Source organism: Balaenoptera physalus (assembly GCF_965194825.1).
Source record: "Balaenoptera physalus genome assembly, chromosome: X".
Lineage (NCBI taxonomy): Eukaryota > Metazoa > Chordata > Mammalia > Artiodactyla > Balaenopteridae > Balaenoptera > Balaenoptera physalus.
The window spans coordinates 32706390-32725589 of record NC_138903.1 but is presented as its reverse complement, the minus strand read 5'-3'; the positions used below and the strand labels follow the sequence as shown (position 1 = coordinate 32725589).

Below are 19200 nucleotides of genomic sequence, written 5' to 3'. Positions count from 1 at the left end.
ATCAAATGCTAAGGTGGCTGATGAGCATATCACACTCAAAAGCAGACGGTAAAAAAACTAAACTTGGAAAATAACATTAAAGCAAATAGTATAATACTCCTCAATAGCATTCATCTTGGGGAAGAGTTTCTTCAGCCTTCATTCCCAGGACCTGAATAAACTATATAGTGTCTTTGTGCAGATTAGAAAATGGCAGTCCCTCTGAGAGCATGATGTCCTGATGGTACCTGCATTTAAATTAAGAGCTCCCACCCCCCACTTTGGTGAGACACAGCTTAGACCAGGGTCCCCAGTCTTAGAAAGCAGCATGTAGACTGGATTTCAGCACCCATTCATCAATTCAGCTGTACAGAAACTACACAATCATATTCAGTTTATCTGTCCTTTCAACAACTAGATACATTTTTTTCTCCAATAAATCTTTGGAAACGGTCAAACTCTTAATGCTTAGTGATTTGTACCACATTAAAAACCATGATATTCAAATCCTATAGGTATATGTGCAGTGTATCCAAGACATGGAAAGCATCATTTGATGCATCATTTGAGCCAGCCACTTAAAATAATGGAAATGGTATATACAGAAAACATCAGTGCTATGAAAATATTATTTTTAATCTCACTCCTATTGGAAAAATGCATGAGAGTGACCATCCCTGCATAACTAGTACATCTCAACATTGGAAAGAAGGATGTTGAATTCATAGAGAACACAATAAACTTATATAATTCAGTAGCCTTACTTTGACAGTGCTTACAATTTTTTTCTGTCTTTTTACACTGAATTCAGAACAGAAACATATTTTTAATCCCACATTTCCCTATGAATAAGGGTTCATTTGCGACACCTTTTCTTGTTTTGACCAATGGTTCATTCTCTGTTAATATATACCACTGATGGATTTTCTCCAAGTACCTTACAAATTAATCTTTAAATAACAAAGAATCACTCCTCATAAAGCATGGGCTTTCTCTGATAAAGAGAAGAAAATGTCATCATACACTCCTTTCATATACAGTCAACCTTCCATATACACTGGTTCCCCATTGTGGGTTCCACATCCCTGGATTCAACCAACCACAGATAGAAAACATTCAGAATTCCAAAAAGCAAAACTTGAATTTGCCCCACGCTGGCAACTATTTACATAACATTTAAACTGTATTTACAACTATTTACAGAGCATTTATATTGTATTAGGTATGACAAATAACCTAGAGATGATTTTAAGTATATGGGAGATTTAAAGCATATGGGAGCATGTGCCTGGGTAATATGCAAATATTATGCCATTGTGTATAAAAGACTTGAGTATCCTAGCATTTGGTTTCTGTGGGAGGTCTTAGAACCAATCCCCTTCCGATACCCAGGGGCAACTATATAATTATTACAGATGCACAAAGAGTTACTCATATGTTCCCTATACATGGTTAAATCCAAATAAACTGTGCCATACTTGCTATCTCATATGAGAATAATCGTGTTTCCACACTGCATTCCAGGGACATTATGGGACATCCTACAAATCCATGTGATAAAAGAATTTCACCAATTATGCTTTCTTGCCAATCATATTTTATTGAAGCTCATTTAAAATATTCAGTAGAATTGATATCTTACCTCCTTTAGCAACAAATATTCCAATTTTATTACAGGGAGAATTTAAACTGGTATGGAGAAAATGTGTTTAATTAACCAGAAAGATTGTTGCTCTTTGTTTAAAAATATCAATATATTTGACAGAACTGTGCCACTATTTAAAAAAAAAAAAAAAAACCTTTCTGACAGACAATACACTGGGAACAAATGAATAAACAGTTTAATTAAAATTATTATTGAGATATTATTTCTGATCATCTTTTTCTCTTCCAGATTCTTGTATAAAATTATCACATTCACTTCTTTCAGCACATACATATTCATCCTTTATATCCACATGAGAGCCCTATTTATAATTTACATTTAGAACAGCATTCTGAGTTTAAGTGTTTCTCTTACTGTTTTCACCTCCCTTATGTTTCAATCACCCATTTTTTTAGCCATCAATACATTTTTGTGAATTGGGAATATAATGCAAGAAAATAGCAACAATTAAACATGTAAATTTAACAAGCAAAAGTAACACAAATGACACAAAATCAAATTGGTTAAGACAAGCTATATCCTCTTATCAAAACTATTAGCAAAGAAGAACTGACAAAGGCATTCCTGAAATGCACGAATGACCTCTAGGAAAGAGACAATTAGAACCTAAAGGGATTTGTGTGAAAATCACAATCTTCTATTTCTAACTTGTAAAACTCATCTCAACAACACTGCTTGCTTTTTTTTTTAAGTCAAATTGTCAATCCATTACTGATTTAGTAGAATGCCTAGAGCTACCCATGCTTTAGACACAATATATGGAGAAACACAGCTCTACAGGTGATCTACTGGGCAATCATCCATGCCTATGACTTTGTCACTGAATCAGTGAAGAATCTCAACCACATGCTACCATTCAGATCAACCTCCTGACTATAGGATCAACCCACCTGTTAACCATACACAGCACCATGATACAGTAGGACCAAAATTAATTCATCATGCCCTCTTGCTGTGTCCCTTTGTCTTCCCCAAACAAAATCCTGTTATCATACCTTGTCTTGTATTTCAGTGACTGGGATCAAATTCCACTCAGTCACCGGAGCAAGGAACCCATTGTGATCTTTGACTTCTCTGTCTCCTTCACCCCCATAAGATGTAGTCATTCACCAACTCCTACTGAGTTCTACTCCTAATATTTATGAAAGCTGCCCCTTTCTCATCTTTCCTACTACCACAAGCATTCCCAGCACCAGCACTATTCACAATAGCCAAGACATGGAAACAACCTATATGTCCATCGACAGATGAATGGATAAAATGTGGTACATATATACAATGGAATACTACTCAGCCATAAAAAAGAATGAAATAATGCCATTTGCAGCAGCATGGATGGACCTAGAGATTATCATACTAAGTGAAGAAAGTCAGACAAAAAAACAAATACTACATAATATTGCTTATATGTGGAATCTAAAAAAAAAAAGAATGATATAAATGAACTTATATACAAAACAGAAATAGACCCACAGACATAGAAAACAAACCTGTGGTTACCAAGGGGGAAAGGGGAGGAAAGGCGGGGATAAATTAGGAGAATGGGATTAACATATACACACTACTATATATAAAATACATAACCAACAAACACCTACTGTATAGCACAGGGAGCTATACTCAATATTTTGTAATAACTTATAAGGGAAAAGAATCTGAAAAAGAAAAATATATATATATATATATATTTATAAAACTGAATCACTTTGCTGTACACCTGAAACTAACATAACATTGTAAATCAATCCACGAACAGTTTCCACACCGTACCAGAGTGATTTCTCTAGAATGCAAAACTGATCATATCAACCTTGTGCTTAAAATCCTTCAGGACTTCTGTACTGACCTTGTGCTAAAATCCATAAAGTCCAGATGCCTTGGTTTGGCTTATGAAGTCAACCACGGTCTAATTTCTGACCGGGCTCATAGTCCACTCCTCTTACACACAGCCATACTGTTTTTATTCCTCAGAACGTACAATGCTCTATCAAACCACAGGCACTTCCACACTGAATTCCCTTTATCTGGAAAAATGTTATTGCCCCACCCTCCCAATAAAACTCACCTACCACCTCCTTCACACAAATTGTACTGTCTTTCTCTCTAATCTATGCCCCACCTTGCCTGCCAAACCCTCCTCATTGCTCAGGGCTCATTTTAAATCCACCTTTTTCCTAGAAACCTTCTCCAAGACACAGGAAAGTTAGGTTCCTCTCTACGTCCGCTCATCCTTAGTTCTTTGGGCTTACCTTGTTATAACATTTGTCATACTTCCCTGTAATTATATATATTTAGTTGCTTACATACTCCAGGACACAAAATCCTTGAAGAGACAGACTATATCAAGTTTACTTTTATACCCCCAGAACCTAGTATAGTACCTGGACCATAATAGTTGTTGAATAAATTCATTCAACAAATATTTGTTGGGCCATCTACTATGTAGCTGACACACTATTAAGTTCTGAGTTTACAAGTGATACTTGGTATCTAAATTCATAGACTTATAGGTTGGGGAAAATGGGTTAAATGAATTAGACATATACATGAAGGCATGCAGGAGCGCATAAGTGAATGGGTGAGTGAATGAAGCCCACAAACCAAGATTAGTACTAGCTTGTCCATAAACTAGGACATGTGCAGCTCTTCTGTTATGGAGGTGCTCCTCTTTATCAGTAGACAAAATTATATAGGAGGCAGCCTGGAGTTAAGAAAGAAAAGAAGAAAATTGTCTTTTCCCAAATCTAAGTTTGGGTGAGAGTCACAAATTCCCCCATACATTCTTCTGGGAATTACTAAAAAAAATACAGGATTTCTCGTCTTGACATCCAGCAAGAAAGACAGGGCAGGTTACTGGGAAAAGGTAGAGAGGGGGAGTAACTGGGAATCAAGCCGCAGAAGGAACTCGCCAGAGGGTAGGCTTGGGTGGCTGGCTGCAGTGGAGGATTTAGAGTGCCAGAGGGCAACAAGAGGGACCTGGGCTCCTGGGCCCCAGCAGAGAACAACAAGGAAGAAATAAGCTTTACCTACATCAGATGGTTTTATATGGCCGAAATCAGGTGATCTTGGAAGAAAGTATGTATGCATGTGAACCTTTGTACCCACATTTCTAAACTGGGGATATTACTGGTTGTGAAGACTAAACAAGATCACATTTAAAAAGCATTTTGTGACAAAAGTCTTACATATATTACTCAGTATTTAGATTTTCATTTTATCCTTTCCTTTGAGTGACTAATTGCTGCTTCTATTTGACTTCTTCCTTCTTTCAACTCCCTACCCTACAGCTCACCCTATCTGTGGTTGTAATCTATGAGGACAGAGCAAAAGCCTCTACTGGTCTTAGTGGGCAAGATCCACAGCGCCATATTTGGAAACCTGGGGAATGATTTCAAAGACGGAAACCAGGACTTGTTTAAGCAATAAAGATATAGGGTGTGAAGGTGCAATTTATGCTACGTTAATCTACCCAAATATGGAACTTAACATGAAGCAAACTGGAGAATCTCATCAACACCTGGTCTCACCTATAGTTGTATGATTCCTAGTAAATATCTCTCCAGGATAACTTTATAGCAAGAGTCTACTAAGCATTAGAGGTAGAGACCATAATTTTCACCAACATCTATTCTTTCTTTCTTTATTTCTTTCTTTATTTTTTGGCCACGCCACGCAGCATGTGGGATCTTAGTTCCCCGACCAGGGATCGAACCTGCACCCCTTGCATTGGAAGCGCAGAGTCTTAACCACTGGGTCGCCAGGGAAGTCCCCCAACATCTATTCTTTAATCCTTCCTTTTATGTACCAGAATATGTCTGTACCTACCAATTTTAGAGACTACATTTCTCAACTTCCCTTGAAGCTAGGTGCAGTCATATGACTAAATTTTGCCCAATGGAAGGTGAAATGGAAATGATGTATTTTTCAGATGACATCCTTAAAAGGTATTTACTTGTCTTCTACTCTTTAACCTGCTCTTCCCTGTTCTGAGAAACTGATCCAGAAATGAAAGTCCAGTACTGAGGATGGAAGAGACACCCACTATTTCTAAACCACTTCTCCACAATTCCATGAGAAAGAAAAATAATATTTCTATCTTATTTGGGCCACTGTGCTTTTTAATCTTTTATAGAAGCACTACCTATACCTTAACTACTACACTATTCATATAAATCAACCAAAAAAAACCCCTAGCAGTGAACAAAAGTGGAAAAGTTACCTGGTATGTCTGAAGGAATACATCTGTCCATGCCCATTTACTCCAGGCTTCAAACTTTGTAATATCTATAACAATAGAATGCTTTTCCTTAGGTATATTGTAAAACTTGGGCAAGGTATTAGTGGAAGACTATAAAAAATAAAATATCACAACATTAATTACAATGCAAGGCAAATGTAAGTACGAAGTTTTAACTACTTAGTTAGCATACAATTTTTTTCTTTTCAAAACCTTTACATGTCTTTTTTTCCCACTCATCCAGATCTCTAATTCCCCATGTGCCAGTAATAGAAACTATCAACACAGGTAACTTTCTGGAACTCACAGCCCCTATTTCAGGTTGTAGATTTATTCAAACAATGTACCTACTAGCTCACTCTGTGGCAGAAGTGGTAGAATGAGATGCAAAATTATTCTGAATTCTGAACCCCCAAAAGAGCCACACCCTTTGGATGAAGCCACAGGAACTCAGCAGAGTGCCAAAGAACAGGCCCCTGGCTCTTCTACTAATGTCATGTGGTGACTATAGTAACAGTGCCACAACTAAAGGAGCGTTGCCTCAAAGCCTACAGGCTTCTCAAGATAATTCCTCTTCTCAACAGGTTTTCATAAAATGAATTGTATAATTTGAAAAAAAAATGAATAACTTGATTAATTTCTCCCTATTCTTCTCTAAAACTAAAGAAAGGAAGTGGCAAGTGGCAGGGAAAATAAACCAGTATTTTCTTTGGAAGATATATAGTCTAAGGATGTATTTTAAGAAAAAATTTAAATAAGCACAGATCATTCTTTATTTCTAAATCCCTTAAAAGAAGCAATTACCTGTATATTTAAGGAAACCATGTAATCATTTCTGCATGGGAACTCCACAGAGATTTTTAGACAAATACAAATATATACTGTCCAGAGAGGCATAATCCTTAGGATATTTCATAAATAAAAAATCAAAGATTCTAAAATAAAATCTAACAAAGACCAAAAACCAGTAAATTCAATAACAGTGCAGATTTTTCCAAGAAATTAAATTCCCTTACTGTAATTTCAATCCACTTCTTATAATCTTCTGGTTCAAGCAGAAATTCTGGCAGTACATGAGAAATACATGCTCCTTGAGCACTAAAATAAAAAAAGAAAAAAACACATTATTATAGCACAATATGATCGATCTATTACTTGCATTTGAACTTCGATAAAATTATTTCAATGTCATAGTTTATATATTTTCAAATTTAAAATTTATACAATTAATTTAAAACTTTCCTTAACAATGAAATGTGCATATGATGTTTCCTTTGGAGGATTAATAATGAGAAAGAACTTACTAAGTGCCTATAACCATACACATCTACCTTTACATGTTAATGGGACACAGACAGTTATATGACTTGGACCCTATTGTCAAGACCATTTATTGTTGTTATAATATTATAAAACTGAAAAATACCTGCAAAAAGTTTGAACACAATAGAACATCTATTAGATAGATCATTAATCACCCTATGTTCATGGAATGCCTATCACCACATACGCCTGAATATAGAAAACTCCAATGTAACATAATCCATCGCCTATTTTTCCAGAGAACATCCAAAAACTGTGGCCTCTTTGATTATATAAATTTATAGTATCTGAAGCAGCAAATATCTATTTATATTATTATATACATGTAATAGCATATACATGTATATAATTTATATTTTAAAATATATTTTTTCACTGTCATATTTCTTGAAATGTTTTTATCCGAAGTCTTCATATGCATGTCCACTACCACCAGAACCACTCTATAGCCATCTAATACAAATTTGGCAGGAGTGTTTTTCAGTGGGGATTTGGGTGTTTAGGTCTAACTCATTGAGTGAGCAGAGAAGACCACTTACCGTAAGCATTTAACAGAGAATGCCAGATCTAGTACTTAACTCTAAACACCCTTAGCAGTTTGCAGTCCTGTAACTAGTGAAAAGTGGGAAAAAGAAAAAGCAGAAAGATGACTCTGAAAGCTCAAACCTTAAAGATAGCACAGATGAATGAGAAGAGGAAGACCATGTTTGTGGGAGTGGAAGCAGACAGCATGGTTCCAGAGTTGTTAAGTTTGCTGTGGCCCTGGGCCAGTCAAAGCTAGTGGAAGAAATCATGTTGCATACATAAAGCTCCTTTGTTTGGAAAACAAACATCATTCCTTCTCTTTGATTTTGACGCATTTCCCGTCTGCATTTGCATTATTCCTGTGTATCTTCATTACACTGGAATTACTATAGGTTTAAATAAAATCTAATTTTAATGGTACACCACTCCTTAGCAGAAGTAGCCACACTAAAGCCTATGTAAGAATTCAATGAGATGATGTCCATTAACTTGAAATCCTAGAGGTAAAACAAACAGCTCAGAGCCTTATGAAGAAACTGGAATACTTCCTTGCATGCAAAGCTAAGACAGGATCTCAAGAGGAAATAGTTGCTTCTATCAAATGCAACTGACAGCCTAAGGAAAACTATCAGGGAACCACTAAACTGAGAGTTTCCTGAAGAGGGAGACCACACAGTATTCATTTGAGTATTCCATAGTGCTCAGCAGAGAGTAGGCCCTCAGTAGCAAATTGAGGCCAAAGAATGCATTTTTGCATTGTTAAAGACAAGGCAACAGGCCCAAAATGGAGCTGCTTATACTAAGCCCCACTTCACCAAATCAAGACTTCTTACAGTTTTGCGTCTCCCAGAAATGGAATCTTAAACCAGTCAATCAGGAATCGCCTGATCAGCACTACTTACGTTATCTGCCTGACAGACACCTGCCATTCCCTAAAGTAAAGTAAGCTTGGAATAACCAATCTGCTTTTTTTGCTGTAGAGGCAGAAAACTTTTCCTTTCTTCCCTTCTAAATTCGTTGGCTGGTCGAGTAATCAAATTGACATAAGACAGATTAACAGGGGAAAAAAACAAATTTAATTACGTACCTATGGGAGCCCCACAAAGAAATGAAGATTCAAAGGTAGTCAGGCAGTTGAGGTTTACATACTATGCTGAGCTTAGGAGAAGGGGGTAGGGATCTGGGGCTTCAAAGAGGAGGAAGAAAATTCACGGGAAGATGGGAAGTACAAGTGTTTGGTAAACAAATGTTTGCCATGCCATGAAAATAAGTCTTTCTGATGTAAAAAGTTGTTGCTGGTAACAGCTCTCTTCCTGGGACAGGCCCCCTATCTAAATTCTTTTAAGCAGTTAAGGGAGAGGTAAAATGCTTTTCATGAGTCTGCTGGTTCTCAACTGCCATTAGCTCAAAACAATCCCCACGCCAAAGGGGGACATTTGGGGGTGACATATTCTGTTCCCTCTCACTGCCTCAGTTCAACTTCCTGTTCTTGCCCCCTTCTGCCTATAAAAATCTCTTGCCTTTTATACCTCTTCAGAGCTCCTTTCTATCTGCTAGATTGAATGCTGACTGATGAATTGCTGAAAGCCAGGAAGATCTTTAAAATTTACTCAGCTGAATTTTGTTCTTTAACAGCACTTTACAGAGGCTGCTTTGAAGTGAGGGGTAGGAGAATAAGCCACCCTAAAATATGCCTCTTTGGCATACCAATTATTCGGAGAAACTGCAGAGACAGGAGAAGCTTTGAAAACAGAGTAGAAGTTATCCATTTGTAAGGGAAATCTACATTTATAAAGCAAATTTACATTAGAAAGGGGGCCTGCATCCCCTTTAAGTTACTACAGATAACTTTTCCACAGAGGAGACTTATCTGGCAGGGCAATCTTTCTTTACCAAACATTGCCTCCTCTCACCTTCCAGTAAATTCCACCCCCCTGCCACCCTTTGAAGCCTTAGACCCCTATTCACCTTAGGTCAGGACTGCACATAAACCTCAATCCTCTGGCTGCCTTCTGAGTCATATCTTTCTGAGGCTACCATACTACTTACATAGGTAATTGAGTATGGTTTTTTTCGTCCTGTTAATCTTTTATTCTTAGGGTTTAGCCAAGAACTTAGAAGGGTAAAGGAATAATTCGTTTTCCTCCTCTACATGAGACTTCATTCTTTTCATTCTGAATATATCTCAAGGCCTAACTTCATCAAACGATAAGACAATATTTACAATTATGTTTTGTCAATAGATTTTATGTGTGGTTAGTAGTTTTATAGAGTTGACTCTTATAATTGATTTGATTACATTTTACATTTGATTACATTTATGCTAGGTTTTCTATTTGAACCTTCTTCTGAGTTTACAGAGTAGAAGAAAATTAATTGAAATGAGTTATTAAATTCTAAACTTAATCTGCAAAATTATACTTTCTCCTTTACTGTGTAAAACATATAATTTCACTTGTACAGAACTCCTCACTCACATCAACTTTAAATGGGAAAGCTAGTAACATTTATGATTACTTTGAACCTTAATACATTTATTTCCATAATGAAACATACACACATCTTGGATTAACAACCCAATTTTATTAACCATACTGTCACTTTCTAAATGTTGAAGAATTTTATCACAGCCAACATATCCTGATAGGCATGTATTTGCTGATAAAAGAGCAATAAATTTGAATAGCTTGGCTTTAATTCCAAAATCATTCTTCCATACCTGCATCCTCATACCATAAAATGTCAAAACAGAAACCACCCATGTTAATGTTAACACTACTGGGAGTGTTAAAATACTCAATATTACAGTAACAGTGAAATGAAAAGCACTCTGACATTATGGGTTTCAATTCCATTCTGGGATTTAAATAGAAATTTTCAGGCATGAGTGATTTAGAATGGTTCCACTGGACCAAAATTGGGATGGATATTCCTGGTAACAACAGAGTTGATATGATGCAGATGTTGACGAACATGGTGGAAATGTGGCGGCTACTGTGCTGAGCATCTAACATGCATTATTTCATTTACATAAATCCTCTCAACAGTCCTAGAGGATATGTATTATTAATTTTCTCAGCCTTTGGTTACAATAGCAAGGTCCAGAAAAAGTCAATAATTATTTAAAGTCACACAATTAGAAAAGAGAGGGTCCAAGTTCAAATTCAATCTGCCTGACACAAAGCTCTGATATAAGCCACTGCATAGGAATGGTTAGCTTCCAGATCTGTCTTGCACAGATGCTCAAAGTTAGGAAGTCTGCATAAAATCATACAGATGATGATGAATGTAAACACAAATGTTTTTCACTAGCATCTTTTATTAATTATCTCATTAAACAGCATATACTGTAATACTTCTAGCTATTCTTCTAATAATGTTAAATTACATAAAGTTCCTATTTAAAACTGGTTTAAATAAAAGCCTTTTTGGAAGCTATAAATATTCTCCTGGGTTCTCAGGAAGAAGCATTTGACTTCAGATGCTCTTCTAAGTAAACCATAACCAGCATTTACAAAGTCAACGTAAACAAATTCTCCCGTTAGACACATGAAAATTCTTCTAGTGGTGGAAATCGTGAAGTTGTGTATATAGAAACAAAAGGTACTGCTGTACCCTAAGGAACAATGCAAAATGCAATAAGAAAAACTCTGGCCACTCTTTTAGATAGAATTTTTATGTACAAACTACTGATATTTTTGTATGATAAATCAAGCAGTAAATACCATAATGCATGGAAAGTCATATATGGAGTACACGATTTATTTTTTCCTCTGTTATTTCAGGCTCACTCAATATTTCTCATTAATGATTTCTTTCCTCTGCCTCCAACTATGTACTTTAAGTTTTTCCTAACTTACAGAAGAAGTGAACGACAAATAAACACATATGTATCCCTTATCAATTACCATTTTGCCACATTTGTTTATTTCTCTTTCTTCTTTTATTTGCAATTAATTTTTTTAAAAGGTGTGCGTACACAAATTTACCCCTAAATATTTGGCATATATCCCCTAAGAACAAGAACATTCTTCCATATAATCACAATTCTATCATCACTACCATCAAATTTAACATTAGTACAAGAATATTATCTAATTTATAGTCCTTATTCAAGAGTCCCAATAATGCCAGGGTCCAAACTGGGATCACCCATTGAATTTAGTCTCCTTTATTCCAGGACAGTTCCCCAGCCTTGTTTGATGCTTCATGGCATTGACATTTTTAAGAGTCAAGTTGTCTGAATTGCTCTGATTGTCCTTTCATGACTGGATAAGGTTTAAACATTTCTGGCAAGAAAACCTCATGTGTTATGGCACAGTTCCCATTTAACTGCATCAGAAAGCACAGTAGGTTACTGTTCCTCATTATTTGTGATGCTGAGTATGGTCATTTGATATGGTGGTGTCCATCAGATGTCATTTTTTATAGCAGTATTTTTAAAAATATAACTTACATATCATAAAATCCATTATTTTTAAGATGTATAATATAGTAGTTTTTAATATATTTACAGAATTGTATATTATTCCTACCTAATTTTAAAATACTTTCATCACCTGTAAATAAAACCCATATACATTGGCATTCACTCCCCATTTGCCTCTCCCCTTAGACCCTAGAAGTCAGTAATCTACTTTGTCTCTATGGATTTGCCTATCCTGGACATTAAATAATTAATTTAGAATTATTACTTGCAATTAAAAGCAAGTAATAAGTAATCTGTGGACGAAATGTTGAGACCATGTGAACATCTCATCCTCATCAACCTTTCACCCAATGTATATAAAGTATATACTATGTGTTTGGGTTGTGCAAAGCCTTCTGGAAGGGCTCCTCCAAGCAAATAGGTCAGTGGCTCTAAAGGTTGACAACCACTGAGGCAGGTCTCAAAACTGAAAAGCATAGTGCAAGACAGAGTTTGTGAAGAATTAGTCTCGATTTTTTAAATGTTTAGTAGAATTCTGCAATGAAACCATCTGGGACTGGACTTTTCCTTGTGGGAAGATTTTTAAATAATTATTCAACTTTTTAACAAGAATAATAAGAATGCTCAGATTTTCTCTTTCTTCTTCAGTCAGTCTTGATAGTTTGTATCTTTCTAGGAAATTGTCAGTTTCATCTAAATCATCTAATTTGTTGGCATACAGATTATTCCCTTCTTTCTACTTTATTTGAATTTAATTTGCTCCTCTTTTTCTAGTTTCTTCCAGTTTTGCAAGGTGGAAGGTTAGGCTATTGATATGAAATATTTCATCATGTTTAATATAGGCATTTAAATCTATAAATTTCCCTCTAAGCACTGCTTTAGCTGCATCCCATAAATTTTGATATTGTATGTTTCCATTTTCCCTTATCTCAAAATACTTCCTAACTTACCTTATGATTTAGTCTTTGACCCACTGGTTATTTAGGAGTATGTAGTTTAATTTCCACACATTTGTGAAATTCCCAAATCTCCTTCTGCTGTTGATTTTTAATTTCATTTCATTGTGTTGGAGTCCATATTTTGTACGATTTCAACTGTGTTTAAAAATATTGAGACTTGTTTTATAGCCTAGCATATAATCTATCCTAGAGAATGTTTCATATGCACTTGACATAAAATGTGTTTTCTGCTGCTATTAGGTCGTATGCTCTATAGATGTCTATTAAGACTGCTTGGCTGATAGTGTTTTTCAAGTCTTTAATATCCTTGTAGATTTTTTGTCTAGATGTTCTCTCCATTATCAACATTGGAGTACTGAAGTCTCCAACAATTATCTTTGAATTATTTATTTCTCCTTTCATATATGTCAGGTTTTGCTTCATACACTTTGGGGATCATTTGTTAGGTGCTTATGTTTATAATTGTTATATGGTCCTGATGGATTGACAATTTATAATTATCATTATAAAATATCCATCTTTTTCTTTAGCAACACTTTTTGTTTTAAAGTCTATTTTTAATAATATTAGTATAACCATTCCATTTCTCTAATGGTTGGTAACTGCATGGTATAACATTTTCCATCCTTTTAATTTCAACCTAATCATATCTTTGAATCTAAAGTGTGTGTTCTGTAAACAGCATATAGTTGTAGTTTTTTTTTTTTTTAAATCAAGCCTGACAATCTCTGTCTTTTGATTAGCTTGTTTAATCCTTCACATGTAGGGTTATTATTGATATTTTTGGATTTATATCTGCTACTTTATTCGTCTTCTGTATGCTTCATATTTTTTTCTCTTGTCTCTTCTTTATTGTCTTCTTCTATATTAAGTGGATTCTTTCTAGTATACCATGTTGATTCCTCAATGATTTTTAACTGCATTTTAAGGTTATTTTCTTATTGGTTGCTCTCAGAATTATAATATGCATCTCAACTTAGCATCTACTCCAGATTTATACTAACTCAATTCTACTATGTTATGAAATGTTGCTCCAATATAGCTCCATTCCTTTTCTTTACTGTCACACAGAATTACATCTTTATGTGTTACAAATCCAACAATCTAGTGTTATAATTGTTATTTTATATAACCTTATGTCTTCTAAAGATGTTAAGAGAAGAAAGGAAAAATCTATTTATATAGTTTTTTATATTACATTTCATTACCATTTCTGGTTCTCATCTTTTCTTTCTGTGGATTCAATTTACTATACAGTGTCATTTCCTTACTCCGATATAGCTTCATTTCTATTGCCCTGCTTTGTAATGTTATTTACAAAATATCTCTATATGCTATTAGCCCAACTATACAATTTTATATTGTTTTGTGCAAGTGTTTTTAAGAATCATTTAAGAGAAGATAAGAGAATAAGTATATGGCAGTATAGTCATAAAGTTCCAGAGTTTTGAATGATTTATTTTTTTGGAATGAATCAAAACTGATTCAAGTTTCAGGATCATAAAGGAATTCTCATTTACTTTCATTTCAATATTCTCATGATGCTATTTTGTACTTATCTTTATTTTCTATTACCACAGAAAGGATGCCTCTGAATGCTACAAGTTTAAGAACAAGATATTCCTATAGTGTCACTGGCATCATTTGATCTTTACTAAATCTGTAGGCATCATAAAAATATCTTTAAACACCCCATTGACTGAAATGAAGTTGCCACTGTTCATAAGTTTTCACCTATGATACTGGCAACTTCATAAAATTGGCCTAATACATCTGTCTTCCTTAATCTAATGTATACACACATAGTGCATGTGCACATGTATACACATATGCACACACACATACACACACATCACACACCATATACCTTTCTCCATACCCAAACAGCCATTATTGCCTTAGTCCTATTTGATTATCCTCCACACTACTGGATTCTAGGAAGGAAGCCACTACAAGCTAACAAAGGTAAAACCAACAAAAAAGAAATGCTAAATTAGAGAAAGAAAAGTAAGTCAAATAAGAATGTATATGTCTACATCAGAGAATAACCAATAAGATGCAAATTATATTTTTACAAATCACAATTTTGATACCGAATGGCATGGTGACCACATTAATTCATTAAATAAGGTGTGGAAAGTCTCATCATTCATCTCTCCAGTCATTAGCTGATGAATAATTAATACTCTAATTACACATGTCTAATTCTGTCCCAAGCAGTAGTGAAGATAAGAGACTCTTATGCTTGTCATCCCATATCACTCTAGAAATGAAACACTGAAGCTCCATGAAATCTTCTAAGAGATAAATATTAAAAAAAAAAAATATATATATATATATATATATATTTTTTTTTTAATGAATCTAAAAGGAAAGAAGGGATATTTGTGATTTGTAACGTCTGGAATTGGTCAGAATTGGAGGCCATCTCTGTGTCATGATGGAACTTCCTCTAATAGAATTCCTTGTGAAAAATCATTTTCCCAACCATCTGGCCAAAGGCCTAAGTTTCCACCATGAAATGTGTATTCTCATTGGTTAGAGGAATGCAATCCAGAAGAATATTTGTTGATTATAAATTAGTAGCTTGGAAGTTAAATATTAACACCTAGGCAAGGGAACACTTATTAGTGATAAACTAGGATATGATGAAATGATCACAAGGGTTTGAGAAACCAGGAAATAGCCTGGCATTGCTTTCAAAGGGAATATGGTTGCAGAGGGTGGTATCAGCTGACGACTCCTGGCAATAGAAAAGTGGTCCAGAGGGAAGGGGAAAAGTAAACTAACCAGGAACTACAATGTACTAAGTACAGCATAAAACACTCTTCTCTCATTTAATATTCCAAAGTTAGATGATCTCTATCAGAATACTCCCATTGGATGTAAGTCCAGTAATAGGAAAACAGAAAAATTTTATTTGAATTTCACTGTTTTATTCCCTTCCAAAAAGGTAAATAAAATTCATCCAAAGGTATCTCTTCGATATCATTAACAGACTTGGAACACTAAAACTATTAATAGGTTTCCATAATCTATGGAAATGGTTCCCGATTTTTAGGCTGCAGACTCTCACATCTGTTTTAAAAAATCAACTAACAGATTTCAGTATGTGCTCTAAGTTAATAAAAAGAAACTTTACCTTAAAATGTTCCTGAATTTAGAGTAACTTTTGGTAATATGTTTTCTCAATAAATGGAGTAAAATATAAGTACTCTCATGTAGAGGGTCCAGGAAATGGTTTAAATGTGCAGTCCTTGAAAAGTATGAAACCACTGCTCTTCAAGTTGAATATAGTCTAAAATAGACCACAGTAGCATCCCATTAGTTCATGCAAGATAGATAAAGATCATTCAGAGCGCATGAAATAGAGCTGTCATGTCAAACCCTAAAGTAGAACCTTGAACCACCTTTTTCATCTTAGCATGGAAGAAATGAATCCAACTTCTTGTCATTGATACTTCTTTACATAGACTTATCTAGTAGTAATAGGTAAACACTATGTCCAGAAAGACCCTGGAAAAGATCAAATTCCAGTATCTACAAACACCCATGTGACGGCTACAAAACGCAGTTGGAGACTGACTCACACAGTCACAGGGAATATGTTATTAAGATCACAGGGCAAATATCTGCTGCTGGATTTGAAAATTAGAAAATAAAACCCTTAAAATATCATAACACTGAGGTAAACAGTTGTCAAGAGAACAATAAAGTACGAGAGTGGGAGGAACGAAAAGCATCAAAGAGAGTAAAAAACATAATAAACTTGCATGGCCATTTCAATAAATTGACTGATAAGGTTTGGAGTTTTACTAATGACTACAAGGGCTATACGTGGGAGATTAGTAGGATAAAGGACATTTCATTTACAAATAAAAGTTTTTAAAAATTCAATTACACAAAACAAAGTACAGCCAGCTACAAAGATTGATTTGTGAAGGCGGAGCACCTAATTTACATTCATATATACTACTTTTTAATTCTCTTTCATTTCAAAGGTTTGTTGAAGTCCAACAGTGCCATCAGTCACCATGTCCCTATATTTATTCAATCAAAATCACTCTTTTCCATTTGCTTTCTTTTCATTGTAACTACAACCACTATAGTTCTGTACCTCTTCACAGCATCAATCTGGGAGAGCTTATCTATTGATCTCTCTACTTCTGGTCTTTGTGTTTTCATAGTCACCTAACACATAAATAGCTTATCTCTTTCATCTAGCTAAAGCTCCTTAAAGGCAAAGACCAGCACAGAGCACATAAAAAATATTTGGGAGTTTTGACTGCATACATGGGCAGATGGATGGATGGACGGAGTGATTGATATCTGCAATCAAGATCCACCTGAACTAAAAGAAAAGACCACTTCATAGCCATCATCAGGACCCCAGAAGCATAATACCCAATCTCTAATTACCATAGGTTGGGTTTACTGGAAGAAAACAGTCTAGGGTTTAAGATGTTTATTAGGATCAACATCTGTATAAGGAAGGGGAAGGAAGCAGGCTGGAGAAGAGAGTAGGAAGAAGGGGCAGGGCTGCAGGGTGTGGAGAACAGGATGATGTAGAACAGCTTTGCAGGCCTGATGAGGCTTTGGCCAACTGGGCAGGCAGCTCTGGATTGCCCTTCAGAGTTTCTAGCTTTAGGCTGAAATGCCTGGCTCTCTAAACCTGCCTCAATCAGTTAGTGGGATGCCGGCTTGCCTGGCAGGGTGTAACCTCAGGCCAAGTGGTACCAAGTAGATAAGACAGATCCTGTAGATAAGACAGATCCTCCTGACAAATGGAGGCAGTCGGCTGACCTCATTTCACATAGTTGAGCAGCAAATCCTGCTTTGAAGGGGCACTAGGATGTGCAGTCCCATGTCTTCCCATTTTTGTCTTTTTTTTTTTTCTTTTTTCTTTTGGCCGCACAGCTTGCGGGATCTTAGTTCCCCAACCAGGGATCGAACCTGGGCCCCTGGCATTGGAAGCTCAGAGTCCTAACCACTGGACCGCCAGGGAATTCCCAACGCACTTTGATCTTGATTTCTGAAACAGAAAACTCTAACAGGTGAGATGATCACCTGGTATAGCAAGCTCTACAAACTGCTAACCTAAAACTCTTGGTGTATTTTACGACAGAGGAGAGACACATAGGTCAATACCTCATTTAAGCAGCCCTGTTTAAGTAAGGAAACTCTGAGTGACCAGTCAAGGACTTCATGTCGCCTAAATCTATGAAGCCCTTTGGAGAGCACAGAATCTTGAGGCTCTTATTGGAATTCTATTGGCTATAAATGTGAAATGCACTTCTTAGTCAATTTTCCTCATGCCCAGCATTTATTTATTAGTATGAACTCTCTGTATATATCACATATCACTCATCTTCTGCAATAACTATTATTTGAATACCTAATGGCCACCAAGGTGATACAGTACGGTATTTAAATTTATGGTTTTATCAAGTGGGAACCAACTGAATGCAAGTAGACAATACTTTTCCTTCGAAAGTTAGGGCATGACAACATCCTCTAAGATTCACTATAACGACATTCATCTTTAAATAAAATCCAAGCATTTAAATGATGAATTTTAAGCAGTCTGCAGAAATTCTGAAACAGTTCAATACATTTAATAAAAGTAATTAAATGAGGAGTGAAAGTAATATCATTAGCTTTAAGTCGAATAGAAATTTGTAAACAGAAAAAATATTTCAATTAGTTGTATCACATTCTGCCTTTCTTTTTAACTTGAGGGAAGTAAATGAATTTTTCTTTCTAATAACACCCTCTGTAACCATAAAAAGCATGAGTTTGAAGATCAATCTATCTAACATGAAATGCCCAAAATTATAGAAGGCAATAGTTATAGAAAACTAATGACTACAGAATTTAAACCAGGTCATGACCTGGAAGGATACATACACAAGAGATCTCTGAGGCTGTCACTGATGTTCTATTTTCTGACCAGAGTGGTAAACACAAGAAGGTTTACTTTTACTTTGTTAAAACATGCAAATTAGTTTTACATAGTTTGATCTGTATTGTTTCAAGAAAAAAAAAATTTTTTTCAGAACAAGCCAAACAATCCAAAAAGCAA

At 35.4% G+C, this 19200-nt stretch overlaps 1 protein-coding gene across 1 annotated transcript in view; it reads right to left on the bottom strand.

Moving 5' to 3' along the window:
• Positions 1-19200, bottom strand: part of CFAP47 (cilia and flagella associated protein 47) — a 421910-nt gene that overhangs the window by 272399 nt on the left and 130311 nt on the right. Inside the window, 1 exon segment of the mRNA XM_082446774.1 lies at positions 6899-6980. Coding sequence (XP_082302900.1) covers positions 6899-6980 — 82 coding nt within the window.